This window comes from Colletotrichum tamarilloi, assembly GCF_030869305.1.
Source record: "Colletotrichum tamarilloi strain Tom-12 chromosome Unknown Scaffold_47.1, whole genome shotgun sequence".
Classification (NCBI taxonomy): domain Eukaryota; kingdom Fungi; phylum Ascomycota; class Sordariomycetes; order Glomerellales; family Glomerellaceae; genus Colletotrichum; species Colletotrichum tamarilloi.
In genome coordinates, this window is record NW_026849430.1 from 18327 (window position 1) to 42885 (window position 24559).

The 24559-nt window shown below is 50.9% G+C and overlaps 10 protein-coding genes across 10 annotated transcripts; 7 read left to right on the top strand and 3 right to left on the bottom strand.

The window, feature by feature from the left end:
- Positions 1-830: 830 nt before the first annotated feature.
- CTAM01_10325 (vault protein inter-alpha-trypsin) lies at positions 831-4361 on the top strand (the record flags this gene model as incomplete). Its single annotated transcript, XM_060526340.1, has 1 exon — positions 831-4361. One exon carries the CDS (start codon positions 831-833, stop codon positions 4359-4361), a length of 3531 nt encoding a protein of 1176 aa, XP_060378936.1.
- Positions 4362-4663: 302 nt separating this feature from the next.
- CTAM01_10326 (uncharacterized protein) lies at positions 4664-5353 on the bottom strand (the record flags this gene model as incomplete). The annotated part of the gene is made up of 1 exon (XM_060526341.1): positions 4664-5353. One exon carries the CDS (start codon positions 5351-5353, stop codon positions 4664-4666), a length of 690 nt encoding a protein of 229 aa, XP_060378937.1.
- A 731-nt stretch (positions 5354-6084) lies between these two features.
- On the top strand, positions 6085-8247 carry CTAM01_10327 (glycolate oxidase; the record flags this gene model as incomplete). The annotated part of the gene is made up of 8 exons (XM_060526342.1): positions 6085-6378; positions 6443-6635; positions 6722-6830; positions 6885-7415; positions 7473-7702; positions 7777-7958; positions 8022-8125; positions 8181-8247. 8 exons carry the CDS (start codon positions 6085-6087, stop codon positions 8245-8247), a joined length of 1710 nt encoding a protein of 569 aa, XP_060378938.1.
- Positions 8248-8568: 321 nt separating this feature from the next.
- On the bottom strand, positions 8569-9232 carry CTAM01_10328 (uncharacterized protein; the record flags this gene model as incomplete). Its single annotated transcript, XM_060526343.1, has 2 exons — positions 8569-8869; positions 8991-9232. The coding sequence occupies 2 exons, from the start codon at positions 9230-9232 to the stop codon at positions 8569-8571; spliced, it is 543 nt and encodes a 180-aa protein (XP_060378939.1).
- Positions 9233-10042: 810 nt separating this feature from the next.
- Positions 10043-12088, top strand: CTAM01_10329 (uncharacterized protein; the record flags this gene model as incomplete). Its single annotated transcript, XM_060526344.1, has 4 exons — positions 10043-10284; positions 10349-10930; positions 10986-11852; positions 11938-12088. 4 exons carry the CDS (start codon positions 10043-10045, stop codon positions 12086-12088), a joined length of 1842 nt encoding a protein of 613 aa, XP_060378940.1.
- Positions 12089-12274: 186 nt separating this feature from the next.
- Positions 12275-13659, bottom strand: CTAM01_10330 (epoxide hydrolase; the record flags this gene model as incomplete). Its single annotated transcript, XM_060526345.1, has 4 exons — positions 12275-12367; positions 12420-12708; positions 12763-12952; positions 13011-13659. 4 exons carry the CDS (start codon positions 13657-13659, stop codon positions 12275-12277), a joined length of 1221 nt encoding a protein of 406 aa, XP_060378941.1.
- Positions 13660-16346: 2687 nt separating this feature from the next.
- On the top strand, positions 16347-16739 carry CTAM01_10331 (uncharacterized protein; the record flags this gene model as incomplete). The annotated part of the gene is made up of 2 exons (XM_060526346.1): positions 16347-16572; positions 16654-16739. The coding sequence occupies 2 exons, from the start codon at positions 16347-16349 to the stop codon at positions 16737-16739; spliced, it is 312 nt and encodes a 103-aa protein (XP_060378942.1).
- Positions 16740-17546: 807 nt separating this feature from the next.
- Positions 17547-18905, top strand: CTAM01_10332 (short-chain dehydrogenase; the record flags this gene model as incomplete). The annotated part of the gene is made up of 4 exons (XM_060526347.1): positions 17547-17613; positions 17746-17979; positions 18163-18378; positions 18511-18905. The coding sequence occupies 4 exons, from the start codon at positions 17547-17549 to the stop codon at positions 18903-18905; spliced, it is 912 nt and encodes a 303-aa protein (XP_060378943.1).
- Positions 18906-19899: 994 nt separating this feature from the next.
- CTAM01_10333 (uncharacterized protein) lies at positions 19900-20319 on the top strand (the record flags this gene model as incomplete). The annotated part of the gene is made up of 1 exon (XM_060526348.1): positions 19900-20319. The coding sequence occupies one exon, from the start codon at positions 19900-19902 to the stop codon at positions 20317-20319; it is 420 nt and encodes a 139-aa protein (XP_060378944.1).
- A 75-nt stretch (positions 20320-20394) lies between these two features.
- CTAM01_10334 (uncharacterized protein) lies at positions 20395-24484 on the top strand (the record flags this gene model as incomplete). Its single annotated transcript, XM_060526349.1, has 8 exons — positions 20395-20888; positions 20940-21628; positions 21691-22480; positions 22536-22879; positions 22948-23008; positions 23066-23688; positions 23787-24134; positions 24210-24484. The coding sequence occupies 8 exons, from the start codon at positions 20395-20397 to the stop codon at positions 24482-24484; spliced, it is 3624 nt and encodes a 1207-aa protein (XP_060378945.1).
- Positions 24485-24559: the final 75 nt, after the last annotated feature.

Genomic DNA, 24559 nt, shown 5'->3' on the forward strand with positions numbered 1-24559 from the left:
CACATCAGTTTATGCTTAACTGGGAGCCTGGGCAGCCAGACGAAGCCATTGACGAATCAAAAGTCGAGAATGAGGGAAATATTGACGAAAGAGGGAGAGATGAAGTTGAAAGAGCAAAATGCGAGAGGGCGCATTACAAAGCAGGTGGCAGAGAAGAGGTCTGATTGGCTTTGCGTGGTGGTGGAAAGTCAGCCTTGGGGCGGAATACGCAGCGGCGCACAACGTTCTGGCGGACAAAATTGGGGATGGCAGCCGATTATGGGGCGATTACACCCCTGTACGTCAGTGAATGCCCCTGTACGTCTCGGTCTTCCCCTGCTAGCGTCAAAACTGCTTACCAAAGGCAGCTTTCGAGCTGATCACCTCGGCCAATCAGATTCTTTCGTCCTGTCTCAAAGCGAGCGATGATTGGCTCTTTGTGGTAGGGGGCTGTTGCCTGCAATTGCCTTTGGTACTTTGGCAGCGCTAAGTGACGCTTGACGAACGACCGAGAAGGAGCGGCCGCCAACGACCGGTCCTGCCTTTGGTGATGGATGCATATAAGAATCCTCAGGTTCTCAAGTCTCTGTGTGTTCTTCTCTTCTCACTCCCAACCATCTCAACTTTACACCAAGCTTCATCACCGCCTATCCTTTTGCGGATATTCATCCAGACGTTCCTGGTATACGACGACACATCCCAGGGGTATCTCAGTCAACAACACCAGACGGGACGTTCCCAACAGCTAGCAGAAAACAACTCAATCTTCTGCTACTCACGGCCACTTCGCCATCCCGATGAGTCTTTTTCATCATCCCACATCAAATCGACCCGACGTACCTAATCCCGTCATGCTCTTCGGTCAACCCCGCCCCGGTGGCGGACCCGGTCTGTTTGGGGTCCAGCCTACATATCAACACGTTTGCGGTCTCTACTACATCGACCCGCATCGGCATCAGAAACATGCGCGGCAATATCTTCCCACACTTTCACAGTCGGTGCACGCTCGCATCATTGCATCGACATCTCGGACAACTCTCACCCAAAATTTTGTCAACCCCTCATCGACGGCACCCATCCCCGAGCTTCGCTACACCTTTCCCCTCTATGACGGCGTGTCCGTAGTTGCTTTTACCTGCACCATCAACAACGATCGTGTCATTCGTGGCGTTGTCCAAGAGAAGACTGCTGCTCGCAAGACATACAACCAAGCTGTTTCCAAGGGCCAAACTGCTGGTCTCTTGGAGCAACTCCCTGATGCGAGCGATGTCTTCACCACCACCATTGGCAACGTGCCCGCTGGCGCCCAGATTGCCGTCGAGATTGAATACCTCGGCGAGTTGAAGCACGATGCCGAAGTTGACGGCATCAGGTTCACCATTCCCACTGCTATTGCCCCGCGATATGGCGCTTTTCCCGGCGAGTTACTGGCCAAGCCCGCCAATGTCTCTGCAGAGGACGGTATTCGCATAGTAGTTGATGCCCAAGTGCCGGCTGGAAGCTTCATCAAGTCGATCCAGTCGCCTTCACATCCCATTTCTGTCTCTATCGGCTCAACGTCCACTATGCGCGCCAACGCTACACCATCTCTCCAGCTTGCGAGTGCCACACTCTCTCTAGGCACTGCTCAACTGGAACGCGACTTCATTGTCCAGGTCATCGCGACAAACACCTCCAACCCCGTTGCTGTTCTCGAGACGCACCCCGCCATCCCTCATCAGCAGGCCCTCATGGCCACCCTTGTGCCCAAGTTCAAGATTGCCGCCACCAAGCCCGAAGTTGTCTTTATCTGTGATCGCTCTGGTTCTATGGAAGGAAACAAAATGCAAGATCTCAAGAATGCTCTTAGAGTCTTTATGAAATCTCTACCTGTCGGTTCCATGTTCAACATCTGTAGCTTTGGCTCCAGGCATGACTTCTTGTTCCCAAAGTCCGTCACATATGACCAGAACACCATGGAAACTGCTATGCGACACATTGACACCTTTTCCGCCAACTACGGAGGCACCCAGATCTATAACCCCATCGAGTCAACTTTCAAGCGACGCCACATCGATCTTGATCTTGAGGCTTTCGTCCTCACCGACGGCGAGGTTTGGGACCAAGATCGCCTCTTCGGCATGGTGAACAGAATGGTTAGTGAATCCAAGGGCGCCATTCGTCTCTTTACCCTCGGTGTCGGCAGCGGTGTCAGCCACTCTCTCATTGAAGGCCTCGCTCGAGCTGGCAATGGCTTCTCGCAATCTGTCTCCGAGGGAGAGAAAATGTCTGGCAAAGTCGTCCGCATGCTCAAGGGAGCTCTCACTCCCCATATCAATGACTATACCCTCGAGGTCAAATATGCCGATGCCGAGTCTGAGACGGAGCCTGAAGATGACTTTGATATCATTGAACCCGAAGATGCGGCTCGCGAGAAGACAGCCGATGGCAAAGAACCCGGAAATCCCGCCAAGCCGATTTCCCTCTTTGACACCAGTGCAGACGACGATGTTGACATGGAGGATGCCCAAGCTCAAGGCGACGGCTCGGGCCTGGAGCGGTACTCACACATTCCGACAGTCAAGCCTCCCAAGATCCTCCAAGCTCCCTTCCAGATCCCGCCTCTTTTCCCTTTCAGCCGCACTACTGTCTATCTCTTGCTTTCTCCCGACAGAGAGCTGAGATCCAAGACTCCGGAGGCTCTGGTCCTGCGCGGCACCTCATCCCAGGGTCCCTTGGAGCTCCAAATCCCCATCACCCTGCTTGACGATAAGGCCGAGACGATTCATCAGCTCGCCGCTCGCAAGGCTGTTAAGGAACTGGAAGAAGGCCGTGGCTGGATCTATCACGCCAAGGGTAAAGATGGCAACCTTCTAGAAGCGCAGAATCCCGGCCGTTTCCCCAGCATGGTTGAGCGAGAGGCCGTCCGACTTGGCGTCCAGTTCCAGGTAGGAAGCAAATGGTGCTCCTTTGTTGCTGTTGAGCAGAACGACACTCCAAACATCCCCGCCGCCAATACAGAGCAGGTCAACCCAGAGCAGACCAAACCTGGAGCACAGAATCTGTTCTCTAATCCCCAGAGGGGGCCAGATCCTAGATTAGGTGGTCGGGGAGGCATGGTTTCCCGATCACGGTCCCGAGCTCCTGATGATGGTCAAAACTCATCACTGTTATTCGGCGCCGCTTCCCCATCATCAACACGCGCATCAGAGTTCGGTAGGTCAACCTCAACGGCTTCCTCAAACCCATTTCCACCACCTACCGGCGGTTCGTTGTTCGGCGGATTAGGTTCTTCCACTCCCCAGCAACAGCAACGCCCGACAGCGCCTACGGCCTTCCACCAGCCCCCTGGATCCTTATTCGGCCACCCTGTAGCCCCTGCCCCGTCGTCTACCTCAGCTGCCGGTGGCCTCTTTGGTGCAAGTTCGTCTGTCACTGGTGCCTTTGGTGCTGCCCCGACCGCTGGAGGATCTGGACTCTTTGGTGGATCTGGCGGGGGCTTGTTCGGACATCCCACGGCTTCTGCGCCACCCAATCCAGCTTCCACCAGCCCGTTTGGCTCACGCTCTTCTACCACTAATGCATTCGGCGCATCCCCAGCCAGTACAAGGCAAGCTGGAGGATCTCTCTTTGGTGGAATCGGATCTGGTGGAGGTTTGTTTGGTCAAACCATGGCTGCCAATTCTGTCTCGTCCGTGCCCCCGACTGGAGGTCTGTTTGGTAGCGCTTCTCATCGGTCTGCCAGTGACGAGTCTACATCCTCCGTTCCACAAGTTGGAGGTCTCTTTGGCAGCTCAAGCGCAGCTCCCCAATGGTCTGACAGCGGAGAGCCTCCCATCGTCCAAGCTGCCGCGCTGGCCCCTCCCACGGCCCAGGTTGATGCCGCTCTGCTGGATCAATACTACCGGGAGATGTCTGAAGCTGCAAGCATGCCCCTCCCTGGTGAAGATCCTGATGATGATTGGGAAAATGAGACTCCTTCAGCCGCTGCTCCTGTTGTGAAGTCTACTCTTGACCTGTCGATGAAGAAGAAAAAGTTCAAAAAGGGCCAAGATTCTCCCAACATTGTGCTACCGGGATACGACAACTTCTCATCACCTACTGATCCGTTCTCTGCCATAGTATCGCTCCAGAACTTCAACGGTAGTTGGGACTCTTCGAAGGAAATCTTCAACATCATTGGCACTACTTTGGAGGTGGTGAAGAACGCTCTGCGCTCGCTTGGTATTGATGACGAGGGAGTCATATCTACCTCTGCAGTCGTTGCCTACCTGCGCAAGGTCCTTCCAGAGGAGCGGGACAGCTGGGAGATGCTGGAGGAGAAGGCGGTTGCTTGGCTCGAGGGGGAGTTGGGCGAAGAGAAGGCTCAGAAGGTTTTGGCTATTGCCGAGGGTCTCTATTGAGGATGTTGTTTTGGACATGATAATGAGGTATCTGGATCTCGTGGGTAACCGAGAGGTGCGACGGACTGGTAGATTTCCGGCAAGTCAGGGATTGATGAACTAGTACAAAAACAATATGATGCTTACCAAACACAATGCCTCTGATAAAGTGAATTTGTGACATGACGTGCATCTATCTACAGTAATGCTCTCTGCCTCCGTCTATAGTCATCGGCAGCGACCTTTTTGCTTTCCAAGCGAATGCTATTAATTGCTGTCTAACGGCAAGTTATTTGGGCTTTTTGGTCCGCATGCAACGATTATCAAAGGTCAACCGTCATAATCGCCGCCTCGGTCCTCGGTTCCCTTCCCTCACGGTAATCATTAAACCAATACCGACGAACAATGTCGAATCCGCACCTCGCATACGTCTTACGGGCGGGTTCATTGTCGTAGTCCACGATGAGTGATATCCGTGCCCTCTCCTTCCCCTTCCCTTCTGCGCGAGTAGTTGCTATTTCTGAAGCGACATGGGCTTTGGCGAATTCGAGTAGCTTGGTGCCGAGTTGTTTTCCTCGTGCCGAGGGTGTTACGAACATGCCGTTTATGACGTATTGAGATATGGGGACGTCTGGTGAGGATTGGTGCGGTGGACCAAAGTCTAGGAGGGAGGCTGAGAGGGTTTCTGAGTCGAGGGGGCCGGTGATTGTTAGTGTTGCTAGCCATTCTGCGATGAGAGCCTTGTCTAAGGGGGTGGAAGGGGATTCATCGGTGGGAGACGGTGATGAGGCCGCATCCTCGTAGATGATTATTGTTGTCGCGCCGGGGTTCGTGAGGCGGGAAACCCATTTCTCTGGGGGAAAGGCGACTTCGCGGGCGTGGGTTGAGCCGAACCAGGATGGGAAGAGGAGGAGGGATGAGAGGCGGAGGGATTTGTAGCGGTCAAGGAGGGCTTGGAATTTGGTCGGAGAGGGGTGGGATTTTGGGAGGATTAGGGGGGTTGAGGGCGGCATTTTGAGGTTTGAGATTAATGATCGCTTTGAGTTATGGGAGTAAAATGTGTGAGATTCGTGGTGAGGTGAGAGAGTATAGGATGGTGAGTGAGGTTGTGAGTGAGTCACTGCCGTTGATGAGATTCTGGCTGACTTATTCGTGATGACCTCGGCGTCTCATTGGAGCGAATTGGCGACGGATTTTTATCCCAGTTGAGGTAGTATGAGTACTGATGTTATGCTGTAGCTCGGACACTTCTTCATTCCCTCACAAAGATAAAAATTTTGACGTGTCACGCTTAGTTTATGAGAGAAGAAGCCTCGGATAGACAAGAACTGGTCGATAACGTCGTATAGACGTTGAGCTACTCTGAATGGCTGGCTCTCGCTATGAGCACGCGCGGCTTGCCTCGGCCCAATCCTCGTCCGGTTTCCGGGGCTAGGGGAGGGAGATTCCACCCTTGGTAGTTCCGGCACTCGTTGCGCGCGGCCATCAACGTCGCTGTCTTGCGACTCGATACCATCAATCAATTGACAAGCCTTCATATACATGTGTTTTCATTTTCTAGATTTTGCAATTTGCTCGTATCTGAGGGTCTCCTGCTTGAGTTGTCCGGGAGAACGCGTCATCTGAGCCCCCTAACCTGTCCTGAGGGTGGACCGTATCGCGGCTCATCAACGGGGCATTTGACTGACCACAACATCCTTCAGTCAACTCAAGAAAACACACCAGAGCATAACAAGTCGAATCAATGGCGTTCCGCGGACTCACTCGCTGTCGCGCTCTGACGAGCGGCACCGCTAGACGCGCGCCATTCCGGTCGATTGGTCCAGGAACCAGTTCATCAAGAGCCAAGTTCTTCCGATCAGCTCACACAGGGCCACAATCCAAGAGAAGCGGTAAACTCATACCTCTTCAACTCTTGGTTCTCGGCGCCATCCCGCTCTTTGCCGGATACCTCATCGGCCGATCTAGCACCTCGGGACCGGCCGCCGAGGGACAAGCGAAGCTATCCCATGTGAATTTCGCGAGCCGGAAGGAAATGGTAAAGGTACTGTAAATTCTAGATCCACAAACGGCGAGGATATTTTTTCTGAAAGGTTTCAAAGGCGGCTCGGGAGATCTCCAACGCTCTGGATGAAGGGGCGGTCAGCTTCGATGAAGATGAGATTGAGGTGCATGGCCACTCTGACTGGTCTACCTCCAACTCAAGCGGTCGCCCTGTGGCTATCGTCTACCCCAAGACCACTGAGGATGTTTCGCAGATAGCCAAGATTTGCAACAAGTACAATGTGCCTATGGGTAAGTTGCCTCTTCAAATCTGGGGTCACACAGTATTCCGTTGTTGGAGCTATCGCAACTATCATCAGAGTTCTGACCAGTCCTAGTGCCTTTCGGCGCTGGATCTTCCGTCGAGGGAAGCTTCTCATCGCCGTACAGCGGAATCTGCATTGACTTTGTGCACATGGACAAGATCATTGCTTTCCATCCTGACGAGTACTTTCCCTCCTCCTTCTACCACGGAGTCCGCCAGTCCTAACACAAACCCAGCATGGACGTCGTTGTCCAACCAGGCATAAACTGGGTAACCCTCAACAAAAAGATTCAATCCTCAGGCCTCTTCCTCCCGCTTGACCCTTCCCCCACAGCCTTCATCGGCGGCATGGTCTCAACAAACTGTAGCGGCACAAACGCCTTCCGCTACGGCACGATGAAGGACTGGGTCGTCAACCTGACCGTCGTCCTCGCCGATGGGCGCATCATTAAGACGCGTCGGCGGCCGCGCAAGAACTCGGCCGGGTATAACCTTACGAGCCTGTTTGTTGGCGCCGAGGGCACGTTGGGGATCGTGACGGAGGCGACTGTGAAGCTGGCTGTCGCGCCGGCGGATACGAGTGTCGCCGTGGTGTCGTTTGGAACGATTGAGGAGGCGGCGAGGGCGGCGACGGGGTTGATTCGGAGCGGGGTGCCGCTTGGGGCGTTGGAGTTTTTGGATGAGGTGCAGATGGAGGTAATTAATCGGCATGGGAGTGAGGCTGTTAGGAAGACTGCGTGGGATGAGAGTCCGACGTTGTTTTTGAAGTGAGCTGTCACTTTATGCTCTATCTTCTTCTACTAGTGCTGACTTTGGTTGTTTAGGTTCGCCGGGACCACCGATGGTATCAAGGGGGATGTTGCTAGGGTCAAAGAGATTGTGCAGCCGTCTAAGCCCCGCAAGGTCTTCTTTGCCAGAAACAAGCAGGAAGAAGCCGATCTATGGGCCGCGAGAAAGGAAGCCCTTTGGACAATGACGTCGATCAAGCCAGAGGGGTACTCTCTCTGGTCTACAGATGTGGCTGTGCCGATCTCGAGATTGGCCGAGATAATCAGTAAGCCTTGGAAAATCTGCCAACGTTTTGTACTTAGTCTCGAGACACATCCGCTAATGAAAAACGGCCTACAGCATTGTCGAAAGAAGACTCTGGAAAGCTCGGTCTCTTTGCGAGCGTCATTGGACATGTTGGAGACGGCAATTTCCACCAGGCGGTCATGTATGACCCGAAGAACGAGGAGCAGCGGGCTTCGGTTGCCAAGTGTGTTCATGATATGATGGGCAGAGCATTGGAGATGGAGGGTACTGTCTCAGTGAGTAATCTTTCTCTGCGACGATGAAAGATTTGGTAACTGCCCTGCTGACTCTATCTGTAGGGAGAACATGCCATCGGCATCGGGAAGAAAGATTGTCTTGTTGATGAGCTCGGCGTTGATGCTATTGATTTCATGAGGACCTTGAAGCAGGCAGTGGATCCAAAGTAAGTCTATTGACGGTCCGAACGCTACGCTTGCGCCATGCTGACTATTTGTTAGATGGATTATGAATCCTGGCAAGGTGTTCGACCTCCCGAGCAACTCGAAAGCTGTTGCTGCATCATGATATCTGTACAAGCCTTTATTTAGAAGCCCAGCATTTAGAGCCAATGAAGTTAAAATGGCTATTTTGCTATCAGTCAGTAAATCATTGACCCCGTTGCTGGCAAGATCAAGACAACTTCGTGCGAAAACCAAATGCTGTTCCAACACCGATAATCACAGCCCGCTTCCCATGCAGTTGGTCGCGTTGGTCGCGACTCATGAGCCACCACCAAACCTGCAATAAACGTGCCTGAAACATGGAGCTGCATACGTGCGACCCTTAAGATGCGAAGCGATCGTTGCAGTAGGCTACAATCAAACAACCAACACAACGTGGGGGCCGTCACGGCTCCCACGTCTCCATGTCTTCGTTGTTATTCTGGCCGGCTGGGGTCTCCATGTCCACTTCATCCACCTCGGCCTCGGCCTCGACGTCTGTCCCTGCTCCAGCTTCTACCACTGGTTCATCCTCCACCTCTGCCTGACTTCCCGTCACCCCTCCAGCTTCTGTCGTTTCTCCAAGCTCTGTCACTATTCCAGCTCCTTCCCCTGCCCCATCCTGTGCCGCTGCTCTAGCTTCTATCCCTGCTCCGGCCTCTGCCTCTCCCGTTTCCTGTGTCTCTGCTACCTTTCCCTTCTTATACCTATTCCCATCGTTCCTCAGTGACTTCACCGTGATAGTAGGATACCGTCCCAAAAAGAGCTCAATCCACCACTTGCAGCCCGTGAGTGTCACCCTGCGCGGCGAGCACCTTCAACACAAACTCCTTGATCTGAGGACGGGTGACGGGGAATCCCAGCTCCGCCTGCGAAATGCCCAGGCAGCCAGAGACCTCTCCTGGGATACGCTGAGTCGTTGGTACGCCTGCTTGGCCTCTCTGCATGTCTTCCTGCCGGGCGTGAGCCGGTGGTAGAGGGTGGTGTAGGGGATGCCCCAGGCTTTGGCGGCTTTGCGTGGACACGTCTTTTTCCGCGTTTTTGATGTCTTGTTCCCTCCAATTTGGCATCGGTGATGGTGTTGAGAAAGGTTATAAAAAGATTCGGCTGAATGCTCCTGCAGTGATCCCATGTGGCCAGTGGGGGTGCTACCGTGGTGTGCCCCTCATGCGGTTTTAGTGCAGCAAGCCACTCTTCTTAGCCTTGTCGAACACAAAATAGTGTGGTCACGACATGCAGGATGCGACGAACCAACCTGACTCGAGATACTGTTGCCTATCATCACCTCACGTTTCAAATCTGACGTCCCTACGAGGGTCTTTTTCTTCAATAGAACGATAGCTCTAGATTCTTCACAGGAATGCCAATACCAGGAGCATCTTATGTTCTCGTTGGCGCCCTAGCTTCGATTGTCAGCTTGTTATAATCTTGCCCATCGCTCCACGCCTTGCGAAGACGATGAGTCGCCGACTAGAAGTTAGCTGTGATTAACCCAATATTGGCTGCAACCCGTCTCCGCCTGGAAGAAGGCTGTGACATTCTGGAATGTCCAAGGAGATTGTGACCCCAGTCATGCAGCCATCGCAGCACCAAGTTGCCCCCCTGCGTCCGGCCGAGACATGAATCAAGCCGGGGTTCTGCTACTGCGCCGACCGGCGAACTGCATGGGTTGAACCAACAAACTTCACGTCTTGGGAATCAGGCTCGTGAAGCTCTGTCGGGAGTATGTACCCCTTTGCACATCAAACCATAAGACCAGGGATGGCAAAATAGTCAAATTAAGCATCATTTCCACGCCTTCTCGATGGAGTTCGACCTCGAGAAACAAGTAAACTCCCCTCTTCGGCCTCTCACTGTCAGAACCCAGTGAAGTGTACACAATGTTGCCACAACTCACACCAATTCTTTTTTGGACACTTGCTGTCTGTTGGCTTGTTGCCGCTAGCCAACATGCAGCCCCGGTAGGTCTGGTGGTGCGAAGCAACCCTGGCAAGACAGCTTCCAACACACTGCTAGCCATCCGACGGTATCTCTCCAGCGCGAGGCTTGAGGGAAGAGAAACCAAGTTCAGTAACAGTACTTCACTTGACACTGGGTTTGACAATGCAATCCTCTTCAAGTAGTAAGTAATTACACTTCAAGCAAGCAACTCATCGGGTGCACCACACTAACAGTCTCAACCATAGTGAGCAAGAGGCTGAGGCTGGTGCCAACGTTACAGCGAGTGCGGGCATTGAAGTAGTGTGCACCAAGTGCTACATCAAAGGCAAAGCCAGTGCTCACCTCACGATCGACGGCACTTTCAACACAACGAAGGTCGCAACTGACATTGGAAACGAGTTTGAAGAGACTTTTGACAACATCACCGCTTACGCAAAGAACTACGTTTCCGGAGTGGTTAATAACTTGTCTGACGGCCTAGATGCTAATGACTTTGATTTTCCACCATTGAACATTACATTTGACCTCGATGTGCTTCCAATCCCTGAGGCGAGCCTAGGCTTTGGGTTTGAAGATTTGGAGATTTACATGCAGCTTGATACCACCCTGTCAGCTGGCTTGTCGTACACGCTCAACCTCTACACATCAACTACACCCCTAGGCTCAAAGATTGGAGACGACTTGCTTCTGGGCGTTGTGTTTTCCATCGACCTAATCTTGAGTGTTGAGAGTGAGCTTCAGATGAGTAGCGGCTTCCACCTTCGGATGGACGATGAAGTCGGCTTTAATATCGCACTCTTTTCGAAGAATGTTTCCAGTGTCAACTTGTGAGTTTCTCCTTGTTTCACATTAATCACCCCGTCGCTGATCCAATGACTTTAGCAAGGGTGGTCGATTCGAATTCCTCCCCGTCATCATTGAGAGCGCCGGCGTAGAGCTCAAGGCCATCCTCCGCGCAGGCTTCAGTGCCGGCATCGAGATCTCGTCTCCTGTCGACAGCAAGGAAATTGAACTCTTCAACAACACTATCAAGGTCCCAGGTGCCTCAGCCGGGATAGAGGTCAGCGTATTTGCAAATATTGCTGAGTTGAGCACCAACGTCACGGCCCTGTCGACTCCAGACGAGAACGGTTGCGTCTTGCGAGCCGTCAACGCGTACCAGTTTGCACTTGGTGCTGCGGCCGGCGCTTCGGTCCAGATCGGTGACCGCATCTGGGGTCCGGTACCAAACACCCAGATTCCACTATTCTACACCACGCTCGGAGACGCTTGTGCCGGCACGCGTGTTCCGACTACAACAGCGACCAGTGTCTCTGCCAGTGCGACTGATAAGGAGAAGCGTCAAGAGGAGCTTACCACGACGACGCTGAGTAAGAAGGTGACGTATACTGGTATAGAATGCGTAACTATTGGCTTGATCAACTGTCCGCCGCAACTTCAGACTCTGCGAAAGTTTGTCGCTACAGAGACATTGATCACGGCCGTCGCATCAGGGGTTGAAGCGGTCTTCCCGGTGGCAACGAAGGCTGTTGTCCAAGACGTAGTCAGCTTCGGATCGAATGCGCAGTCGTTGATTTCTAGCAGTGGTGCTCCGAAGGAGTTCACGCCGAGCCCAAGTGCATCCGCCACCAGCACAAACCCTCCTGCCGTGCTCGATGGCGATGTTGGTGGTGTCAATAAGAAGACAATTGTTGGTGTCAGCATCGGTGCCGGTGTGCTTGCCATGGCTGTTATCGTCGGTGCCTGCATGTAAGTCGCCAGCAAGCTCCAGCCCCTACTTGAACTTTCGGGGCCCCGAGAGATTGAGCAACGCTAACAAGGTTGACTATCACAGGTTTTGGCAACGGAAAAAGAGATACAGCCCCGTTTCAAGGACGAACGGAGAAGTTACTTATGTCCAAGACTTCCGTCCGTCGGAATTCCACGACCCTATCAAGAACCAAAAGCAACCTCAAGTCGATGTGGTCAATGTACATGCAAAGTGAGCCACGACGCTCCAGCTAGCAGTAGAAAGGACATCGAATTGAAGAGCAAGCCACAGGCAAGACTTCAAGTGCAGGATGGTGCACGGAAGAAAGTGGACAGATGATTGAGTACTTAGTAGTTTTCACGGTGTTTACGAATTTATGACTAGATGTACCAAATGTGTTTCGATGTCCTTCAGGTTTACGTCAGAGCTTGGAAGCGGCTTTGAGAGAAGCCAGAAAATCCTCCACATCTTGCAGCAACAATGCTGGCTGCTCAAGCGCCGCAAAATGTCCTCCCTGATCACACAGTCAGTGTCGCTCCATTAACACAGAACTTTTCATATCTTACCTTCTCATGCGTGCGATACTGCGTGAGATTGGGGAATGACTTTTCTGCCCACGCCTTTGGCATCAGGCCAATCTCGGCTGGGAAGCACGAGTATCCCAACGGCGTTTCCTTCGAAGTAGGAATCGTTGTGCCACCGCCTTCACTAGACATGGCCTTGGCCAATGGCCGATACGGGTAGATACTCCTTGGGAACGTGTCCGTGTACCAGTACAGGCTCACGAGCTCGAGGATGGTCTCCAGCTGAAGCGGGTAACGCGAGTCCACCCACTCGATGTACTTTTCGCCAATCCTGCAGATTTTCTGTAAGTCTAAGATATCAGACGAGAAAGGAAGGACATCATACCAAGCCAATAACGCCAGTGGACTCGCTGACAATACCAAGCCGATGGTTGCTGGTCGGAGACCATGCTCTAGGGCATATGACATTCCAGTTGAGCGCCATTTCAACATCCTCCCAGTCTGTTCAAGTTCTTGAGGCGTCAATCCATCGGTGCCGCCAGCAGCATCCTCGGGTGAAGGCATCAACATGTTCACTATATCATTGTCAATACCTTACCCTAGGCTTCGCTCGATATTGCTAGTTTTACTCACAGTGGAATGCTTTGCACTCCTTGTAGCCAGACATGATTCTAGCCATGAAACTTCCCACATCACCGCCTTGGGCAGCGTACCCGCTGCCGAACCCAAGGTCAAGCATCAGTTGATGCAGACTGCGCGCGACAGCCTCCTGTTGAGTCTCTTTCTCAAGCGGAATCGAGCTAGCAGAGAGTCCATAGCCCGGGAGAGACGGCACGATGACATGGTACGGCAGCGTATCCGGGGTGTACTTGCTCACGAGCAAATCGATCATGGGGAAGAACTCGAGGAAAGATCCGGGCCAGCCATGCATGAAGATAACTGGTGTTGCGTCCTTCTTGTTGGAGAACAGCGCGGCGAAGTGGATGTCCAACGTTCCAAGATCCGCATCCTCGACTTTAGCTTTGAAGTTAGGTACGGAGTTGATGCGAGCCTCTTGTTTGCGCCAGTCAAAGTTCAACCAGGCTTCTTTGGCGTCAATGAGCCATTTGCGAGATACGCCGAATTGGCCGTCTTCTTGTTTGTTGTACCATGTCTCCGGTCCGATCTTTGATAGCTTGAGTAGCTGCAGGAACTCATCCACGCTCTGGTCTGGCACATTGAGGGTGAACTTCTCCGGAATCTTTACGACTCCGTTGGGCAGGTTTCCGAATGCATGGGCCATGGTGAATGAGGGTTGGATAGGTACGGTGATGCTTTGCCTCCCACAGTAAAGAGATGAACAGGTCGACGACATTATAAACTTGAGGTGACTGGGGCACCAACACACCAAAGACACGGCATTGATAGCATCCCCGCACCGGGATTGGGCAAGGCCTGTCTGTGTAGTGTAAAGTTTCGAGGTTCCGTGCCATCATGAGTGGAACTTTTTCCCACCCGGCATGCAGTTGATCAGCACCCGTCCCGCTTGTGCATCACCACCGGGGCTATCCGCCTCCTCTCATTCGATCGAACGTCCCGAATTCCGCGGAGTCGAGGTGGAGCAAAGGCGACAAGACGGACCGGACGGGTCAGTGTTAGAGTCCGGATGTGTTAGTCATGAGCTTAGACATGCTTGATTGGGGCCTCGCTTGGGCCCTGCCATGATAGAGTTCAGCTGTCGGTTGAGGTGTACGACCAAACAACGTCGTACTACGGTATCAGGCCAAAGTTTAACCCCCTTGTCAGGTATCTTCGCCCGTGCTTTTCGAGATTACATCAGCAGCATTACTTTCGAGATTCTTGTGCACGTCGAACACAAATTTGGCCATTGAGAGTCACTGCTCTACCCTGGCCAGACCCACGCTACCTGGTAGGGAGTTTAAACTTACCCCTATAGACCAAGTATGTGCGTGGGACTGTGTCGGACAAGCAAAGGAGCCCGAATTAGTAATCACCCAGCTAGGTAGTTCGGATCCGAGTACGAGAATCTTCAACACTGTGAGGAAGGCTCTTCCAACACTCATCCGTCGAATGGAGTTTTGTGGAAAGGCTTGGCAATTAATATCAGTTCTGGCAGAACGTTGTACGAAAAAGCACTATAAGCTGTTACTTTACAAACTACTGCACATCCTTGCTCAGCATGCGGCTACCTTCTTGTAGGCGATTGACTTTCGGATGAGTGCCTTGTGCTTCACTGGAAACCTGGTCGCACAAAATCGAACATATACGAATGGACGCTCAAGGATAGACTTACTGTGAGGGATTCAAGTAGACAATGCAGTTGTCCGAACAGCAACTGCAATTATCTACTTTCGCCATAGTTGTTCCCAACATTGAGGAAGCAGGAAGTTAGAATGAGAGGTGTTAAGATAAAGCTCTTCTAATTATCATGTGTAAGGTAAGGTACCTAGTTTGGCGAAAACGACGCCGTTAGTTCCAATGGGCTCTCAACGACATGCATCGTGCCGTTCGTAGCCATTGTGACGAAGTAATCGATTTCTTTTGTATTTGATCACCTAAGGGGATAATGGAGGCCTCAAACTTTAGTCAATTTTTCCTCGTCTATCGTATCTTCATGATCTGTTGTCACCTAACTGCTCAAGCTATGACATAGCTTCACGCAGCTATCTCAGTGAACACGGGGAGAAGTAGATGGGAAAGTGATTGCTTGTGAGTGTAATGTGTTCGGAACTCAGGTCGAGAAAGAGAGAATCTGGAACCTCAAACCCGGAATTTAATCAAAGCCAGGCGCTTCATGAGTTCCACTCCCTCAATTCGATTTGTGCAAAGATTGGTGGTGAACTAATTAGACTCCCAGAAACATGAGGAGACTATGACCCGTGTCCGAACCCCAGTCTCGATATTCTCCCGTTTGGAGATTCAATGGCATCCATTCACCAAACGAGCGAAAACAAGGCACTTTAAGTAGATTCCCAAGTAACTACCCTGTAGAGATCTTACGCTTTCAATGTCTCTGTGACGGGAATTATTTCCCAGCCTGTCTGAAAATAATCTCAATAGAGTAGAGCATGAGTGCGTCTCTCATCCAAACTTCCTGTAGAGGGTTCGGAACCAATGGTTGGAACAAGTAAAATAATCGTAGTAATAGCTGCCGATAGCGTCAATGGGCGCGGACTCGTAGAGACGGCGATGTTCAAAATGCGAGCGGAAACTGACCTCAGTCTAAAGCCAAAGCCTGAAACTGCACCGAATGTTAACATCCGGCAGTGCGCCATACGCATTTTGTCGGACTTCAACTTTGTCTAGGGTGAGACTTGTGCCGGTGTCGATCGATTGAATGGGGGGCTTCGCCAACCCATCTTCGGCCTCTCAGCTGAGCAGTATTTAAGATGATCTACACCATGAAGTGTTAAGAAGTGGGAAGTTGTGGAGCTAGCATTAGCAAGGCTTCAGCTAGGCTTCGGTAAATCTATGCTGAACCCGTTTTAAGCAACCTTATTGAGTTGAGCCAATGACTATATCCGTGCCAAAGCCTGAGAAATCGGAGGATAAACGACCAACTTGCTCCAAATTCGGCCCCCAAGGGTTAGCAAGAGAAATGATTATTCTCACCTTCTGCGAGGAAGACAATCCTTGAGTGGATACAAAATAGTTTGGACTACTAATTTTACACATATGAACCAAGATGCGATACACGACTTGGTCAAAAGTTTGGATGCTATCACATCAGACTATTGCGGATTGAGGATGCCTAGGAAATTGGAGGTTATGATGTCCATATGTACCTCATGAGACAATAAAGACTAGTATAAACATCTCGTATCAAGACCACGGAAATGGAACAATTACAACGACCACATCACAGTTCAAATCTCCTCGGAAAAGAGACGTCTCAAGACCCAACGGCGCCAACTTCACACTAGCTTTGACATTAAGACAGTGTCACATCTTTGAACGATATTACCAAAGATGGACATCACGTGTTCCTCCGTCCGTTTCGTGTTCTTCGGAATCTTGGGCATCTTAACATCTGCGTACGCCGAGCACCTTCGAGTTGTCTGGTCATCCGGCGCCTACGGCGCTATTGGTGACCCCAGCGGATCTGGCACCAATGGCGGCTACACCGGCTTTGCCATCATCAACGACGCCGGTGAGGCTGTCTACGTTCAAGCTTACCCCAACGATCACTCTCCCTGTTAAAACACTGGCGACGGCCGTACGTTCACCATCGAGGGCGACTGCTGGGACACTGGACAAGTCTTATACTGCAAGTCAGACCTTGGTGGCGCGCCCAACACGTGCAAGGTGAAGGATAGCAACGGCAATGTCCTTGGTAGCGGCACGCACATAGCAAAAGGATAAGCGAATCTAGCTTTATTCGTATGAAAATCATTTCCCTTGTGCCACCTAGTGCTGTTAGACGAGGAGCGCACGCTTGAAGGCTTCAGCAGCCAACATTAATATTATACAGACCAAACTTGATTTTTTTCTGGCAACCTTAAGCATAGAAACTACTTCTTAATGTCTGAACCCAAAGAGTACGATTCCAGCGTCGTCCTCTGGTATGGTTTGCAGGTTCCTTCCAATCTGAGCCTATTGATCTTCCAGCTTGAACAACGAAGTCAGAAGTCTACATGTACCCTTACGTCTGGTATCTTGAACCAGAAGATATAGAAGCAATCTACAAATTTGTAGGAACGTATCAAAGCTGGAAGTGATGAAGAGACGAGAGGGCAAGTGGTTGTTATCTCCTGCATTCCAATCTCCCCGAAGGCCCAAAGGGTCCGGTGATTCTGCCACCACCCGCTTCGGAAAACATCGTAGCATTCTTGCCCACCAATGATAGTGGTTACAAACTCAATTTTATTATTGACAGCTACTTAGTCCCTGGATTCAGTGGCGAGATCTCGAGGAAGCGGGGTGTGCGGGGTGGACAGGCACCTCGGCAGGCCGCGGACGGGATGAAACAAGGTTTCTGTGACAATCATCCGGTCTTCCCATATTCGCCGACGGAGTTCTTTAAGCGCAATGATATCAGGTGCATTTGAATAAAACGCCCAAGGCAGTGATATGAAGCGAGGTCTGAGGACATACAAAACACCAAACCATCTACCACAGAAGACTAATTGACCGAAATAAAGCTGACCAACTCAACGTTATATCGGATCAATGTCGCGCTTCGAGATCAACGAAAAAGACCTCGTCGGTCTCAAAGACAAGGTTGTCTTAGTGACAGGTATGCACACCTCGCGACTGTCTTGTATTCTTTTCTGAGGTTGAACTACATGATGGTGCAACCAGCCAAAGACTCGAATTATCATATCAGCATCTGTTTGAGGAAGATACATGCTGACCAAGCAATCATCAGGCGGATCCTCGGGTATCGGCCTGGGAACGGTCAACCTTCTTCTCTCTCTGGGTGCGCGAGTTACCAATGTCGATCTAAGTCTTCCCAAAGCTTCGGAGCCTGGCGATCCGTCTCCAGTGGAGTCTCGTCTAACCTTCGAGCCGTGCAATGTTTGCGATTGGCAAGCTCTTCGTGGCGTTTTTGCGCGAACCGCAGAGCGAGAAGGTCGCATTGACGCTGTCTTCGCGAATGCCGGTAAACATGCCCACCTGGAGATATCTTTAGCTTGTCCTTGAAATTGCCATGACCACTTAACTGTGAAGTCATTGAAGCCGCTGCTACTGCAATCTAGCCAGAAGCTTCATTGAACCCGGTGGATTGAGGGCAAGACAAAGAAAGATTCTGTATGAACACGAGGGCTGACAACGGTGGTATTAGGAGTTGGAGCCCGGACCCGGTTTATCGACGACGAGATCGATCCTACTGATGGAGAGTTGAAGGCACCAGACCTGAGTTGCGTCGAGACGAACCTTTTTAGCGTCATTTCAACAGTCAAGCTCGCTGTTCACCACATGCGCAAACAGGAGACCGGAGGCAGCATTGTTCTCACTGCATCTGTCAGCTCTTGGTCAAGATTCAAAGCTGTTGATTATAGTAAGTGTCATTCTCTTCATGATCTTACCTCTGCGGCCAGGCAACATCTTCGTTTGCCTTGCAACAAGGATAATGTTGACTCGAGAATACTTCCAATTTCGTTCGCAATACTGATACAACGAATCACACTAGCCACGTCTAAGCATGCTGTGCTTGGTCTTATGCGCAGTCTTATTCCGCATCTAGAAGAGCTCCCTGTTCCCATCAGACTCAATTCTCTCGCTCCAAACTGGACTAAGTCCGGTATTGTCAACGAGGAGATGGTGTCTCTCACGGGACTCGCTCTGAATACGCCTGAACATGTGGCTCTATCGGCTGCTTTACTCATGAATGACAACAACAGAAATGGAGAGGTTATTTTCATCGACGGCGGGAAATACTGGGAGATTGAAGAATCTCTGGGCGGAGCTGGGGTCGGTAGCTTCGTTGGATCCTCACTGCCGATCGGTAGCGACCAAGGAACGGACTGGGACCGCTACCTGGAGTTTTCCAGAAGGATGAATTTAGCTCTGAAGGGTCTTCAATGATATGCAAAAGGCTTTTTGCAGATGGCACATAGGGGGAAACACACTCACGCTATTCAAGGCATCACGGCACGGATTGGTGATGAAGGTACGTACAAAGAGCTTTCCTCTTACCAGTACATGTAGGTAAGTAGGTCAATAAATGAAGCTGCGAGGTACCCCTTTAATTCAGGAAACAATTGAAGATCTCCGGCGAATTACCTTTCAAATCAAGTCAATCCCCTCCAAACGTACGTGCATTCGTTGGCGTGAGCAAGTACAGCTGTGTATATCCACTTTCGCAGAGTAGGATAGTTCTCATGTCTGGGTACAGCTACGAAACGCTCGTGTTCATTTCTTAGTGCACGTACATAGAATGTGAGCTGTGAGTGTCGATCTTCAGCCCTTTATATTCCGTGTAACTCGGTATTCAATCGGTATTCAATCGGTGTGGCTGAAGGTAACAGCAAGGCCGCGGACATACGACTAAGCAATTGGGCTCGTTACGTCATTCCAATGTGTACGAATTGGTACGGAAGGGAGAGTTCATAACAATTTCCAGAACGCCAGATTTGAACTTGATTACCAAGAGATGAACATCAGGCTGGGTTTCCGCACGAGCTGAATCTTACATGCATACTGTAGTGACGCGCCGACGAGGGTTCGAAGTTCGAACCACTCCTGCTGAAGACGCCACAACTCTGAAAGATGGTGGGCTGAGTCTATCAGCTCAACACTATTGGGTAACGCTTTCAGCATCCAAGACAAGAAAGCCTCACGGCTTCCAATCAGTCTAGTTTTAGCCCTCTTTTGCTGACCCAGAGGCACTGGTGGCTGCAATATTGCAGCAGGCGCGAGAATGCCCGCGGCCGGTTGCCTCACAGCCTTACTTCAAGTCTCGAGGTTGCGGAAGGGATGTTCCTGAGTTCCCTCTTTATGTCAATCCGGGCCTCTCATTCTTCTTTGTTTCCTTCGACAAGGCCATTCAGTCCTTGGAGACTGCAGCGCACTAGGCACCATGACAGACACAGCTCGCAAAGCACGCTCGGCAATCTGCCACAAGTGTCGCGCTACGACCAAGAAGCTTTTCACCTGTATTCAGTGCAACAATCTAGCATTTTGTGATGATTGCTGGTCCGAATGGGAGCTTCACGAGCCGGGCGCCGTCGGTTGGGATGGTCGACCGCACGAGAAGTCCAATCCCCAAGTTGTCCAGAGATTGCGGGAGATCCTGGAGCCCACCCGCTCGGCGACAGAGCACGAACTCGAATTCCAATCGGATGAGGATACCACATGGTTTGAAGTTGGGCGAGACTCATCCAACCAACCCATATTGCAGGATTATGGTCGATTCGCCACGTTGATGAGCGATAACCTATCCTCAGACCATGGGAACCGCTATCCTCAGCTCGTGTCCTTCATTGGACAAACAGGCTAGTACTCTCGAAGTTCAGTTCTTATTAACATATTTTACTGATGATCCTTAGGGGCTGGGAAAAGCACGTTAATCAAAATGCTGATTGATCGGCTTGCTATGCTTGACCGCGGGGCAAAGTATCCGTCGCCCGTTACCTCGTCCAACAACGACCGCCTTCCGACGACTGGCGACGTCCACCTGTATGCTGATCCGATGTCTTACAATACCCAAGCGCCTGTGTTATACGCAGACTGCGAGGGCTTGGATGGTGGGGAAGCTGTACCGGCAGGTCTGCGACATCGCACAAAAGGGAAAGAGGAGGCTCTGGGGATCCTTAACGATGTCACAAATGTCATGGGCAAGACTGGTCTAGGCAGATCGCCGAAGCCATCAACTGCTAGCCGTTCTTCGGGTGTCATTGATACATCCTCGAAACGTAAGTTCGGAAAGTCGCGCTATGCATCTCAGCGGGACCTCGAATGGGCAGTCACCCCAGAAACGAAGAAAAGAGAGTACGCAGTCACGCAGCTCTATCCCAGACTACTCTACACCTTCTCAGATGTGGTTGTCTTCGTCTTGAGAAACCCTAGGTAAACTTTCCTATACTCCTTCTTAAGGAATACGCTCATGAATTGATATAGGGCTTTTGAATCTACCGTCCTCGACAAACTTTTGGAATGGGGCTCGGCTTCGATCGACAAATCGCTGAACCAACCGGCTCTTCCCCACGCAGTCATTGTCCTTAATGCAACTGACAACGTGGATGATGATGAATGGAATATTGAGACCGCAACTGCTCGTCTTCTTGATGATATTAGTGGAGCGATTTTCCGCGAGCCCCGATTCGAAGAGCAAGCCAGGCTTTGGCAGGCAATTGGTCGAACCATCAACACGACCAAAGACTTACTCGACTGCTACTACGCTTCTATCACCGTGATTCGAGTTCCATCTCGTGGTCGCTACATGCTCATGGACGATCAGATGGGAAAGCTCTTTGAGCTGATCAACAAAAGATGCCAAGCGTCTCTGCTTACCAAGAAGCGTGTTCGGATGCTGGCCACTGCAGACAAGTTGCAAGTCTACCTCCACGCTGCTTACGATCATTTTTCCCGCGATCTGGATACTCCTTTTGACTTTGTCAAAGAAGCGTTGAAACACAACCCCATTCCACAAGATTTCAGTGGCAACATCTTGAACTTGGCGATCTCCATTGGTAATAATTCGACAAAAATTTCGCAGAATGGCGGCGGAACGCAACAGATCTTCGAAAACATGGTGCCGATGATATCGTCTTGCATTATGCTCGACTCAGTTCGCCAGAACATTCTGGGTTAGTAGCAATATCTCTCTCTGGTCTTTCAAGTAAGGTACCTTAGTATTGACAATCTACAGGAACCCCTGTGAGACTTCTCGACGACGCGTACGTGGATTTCTGCAATGTTGCCCTCGAAGGCTATGCAGATTTCTATGCGCCATGCACCTTCTCTCATCCCAAATATGGAAAATGCTACAACGTCAAGTTTGGACACGATCCGAAAGGTCACCAAAACAAACATGGACGTATATTTGCAGCGGGAAATTATCAGTCAGACGTTGACCTGCAAGACTTTGCGGGTCAGTGGATTGATCAAATTCGAAATCACCTGCGTCAGCTTCATGCCAGGTTCCAAGAAGCCACCTCACGAGTGCGCGAGCAGAGCGAGCAAAAGGTCGCTGCTGATCTCCACAGGTATCAACTAAACGACTTTTACTTCTCTTTGGGTAATGTAGGGGACTTTATCAGTCACTCCACTTGCTTTTCGTGTCTAAGAGAGCTCCCTGAACATCCATTGCCCTGCGGTCATGTTCTGTGTCTACCTTGTATTCAAGCCTACGGTATCAAGGCTCATACGACAGTTGAGATGAAAAGGTGTCCTCTTCACGAAAGGGAAACAATGTGGGAGCCTGCATGGACGGTTGTGGTCAAACCACAATTTGCGGGCGCTCGAGTACTGTGTCTTGACGGGTACGATGCCCCCTCAGCTGCCATTCTTCCCGAAATAAAGCTTTGCTCACTAGCTGACGTTTCGTATAGTGGTGGAGTCCGAGGGATTGTAGAGCTTCACGTTCTCAGAGCCATTGAAAGAGTCTTCGGTGAGAGACTCCCGATACAGCTTTTTTTCGATCTGATTGTCGGTACAAGGTATGCTCGTCTCATTTTGGGGTCGTTACTGAAACTTACCTAACCTTGGCGATAGCACGGGAGGAATTATTGCTCTTGGACTAGGAGTCAATAATTGGTCCGTGGAGGAATGTATCAAGACATTCAAACACCTTTGTGCAGACGCCTTCAGGCCACGCGAATTGTCGGGCATTCCGCTGCTTGAGAAGCTTGTCACGATCAATCACGGAAGTATCTACAAGACCAAACCATTTGAGGCTCTTCTGCGGGAGAAGTTTCAGGATCGGCCACTCTTCGGAGGAGCCAACGACCATAGCCAGAGCGAAATGCTAACGAAAGTGGCTGTAACCTCGACAACTTCTATTGACCAGCACTCAGTTATTCTCACGAATTACAACAGACCTGATTCGATGGATGATGGTAAGTACTCCCCCCATGTGCCGCATGACTCTCTCGGCTCGCATAAGATACAAGACTAATTGAGGCAGAGCTTCCTTATCGGCTCTTTCGATCCAACGAGCCAAGTCAAGAGTTCAAAGCATGGGAGGCGTAAGTACCATAGACTCCAGGCTAAAATTCATGGTCTTGAAACTGAACAATGAGAAGGGCTCGAGCAACATCCGCTGCACCTCCATTCTTCAAATCATTCACGAAGGCAGACACCAAAAGTAGCTACCTCGATGGTGCGCTCTACCATAATTGCCCAGTACTCGTGGCTCACCATGAAAGACGAATGATATGGCCCGACATCGCCGACACTGTGCCTGACATTCTCTTATCCATCGGTACGGGAATTAACGGTCTTGATAATGAGATCCAGTCTACTGCCCATAGAACGGAGATATTGAAAGGTGGCGAGACCGTGACCAAGCGCAAGAGAACCTTCTTACCTGTACAGCTAGCTCAAATTGCTGCCGATCGCTTCGATCGAATACTTTCCTGCAACGCTATATGGTCCGATTTCAAGACTGATATCCTATCGCAGAACTCACATGTGACCAGAGATAGTCACCGCAGACATATCCGTGTCAACCCTGACCTGCGGTTCAAAATCCCCCGTCTAGATGCGGTCAACGAGTTGGACAGCCTAGAGAGAGCGACAAAACGGTACCTCAATTTGAACCGGGGCAAGATCAAGGAAATCGCACACAGACTGGTCGCAAGCTGTTTCTTCTTTGAGAAAGATGTGGGATCAGTGAGACAAGTGAAAGAAGGTTTCGAGTGCACAGGTAAGCATATCATGGATCCTCTTTATAGAATTTTGACCTTGTGGCGTTTTGATGGCGCTCAAATGTATCATTACGAAAGACTGACATATGTACCGAAGGCCGCATCCACTGCAGATTTGCCAATTCGTCCAACGAGATGAAATATTTAGGCGAATTCCTCCGCACATGTCTGAGAGGCGACTTTGAACCATATTTTGTCGTAGAAGAGGCGGGGACGCTGCCTGACGATGCCTCGAAGATACCCATGCCGGAAGCAAACATCACTGACATGTATCTCCGAGGCACATTCAAGCTCAAGAGGATCCGTGTCGTGGTCAGCAAAGAGCTATCAACCACAAACATATTTCTGTGTTTGCGGACAGAGCTATACCCCCACTCCAGCAACGCCTTCCTCCCAATCAGTGGCTTTCCTAGAGAGATGATGAGCGAAGACAGCCAGAGAAAGAGTGAGTTCCTTTCAGTCCGCTTGGTGTCAATGTTCACAGGCAACATGAGTGGCTAAACAACTATTCAATCTATAGCACAAACGCCTCGTTCAAACAAGCTTCTGAAGAGTGTCGCCGAGCTTCGCAAGGCGAATACCCAACGGTATAAAAGTATGAGGGAACGTACTGGCGCCGTGTCAGGGTTACATGATCATTTGCATGACTCTAGTTCCTCCTTAAGCACCAAATCGCGAGCATCAGGAGATTCAAATCGCTCAGCTCCAATGACTCCAAGCGACGTTGGCAAATGGTCGGCAGCGAAAGACGAGTTGCTGAGCCCTGAGAAGTTCATATTTGAATTGGAAGCATAGCTGGTTTGTTAGGAGCTTGGTATTTACCCAGTTGAAGGAAGTTGTCGAGTAGGGGTTGGCTTGTCCAAATTTACA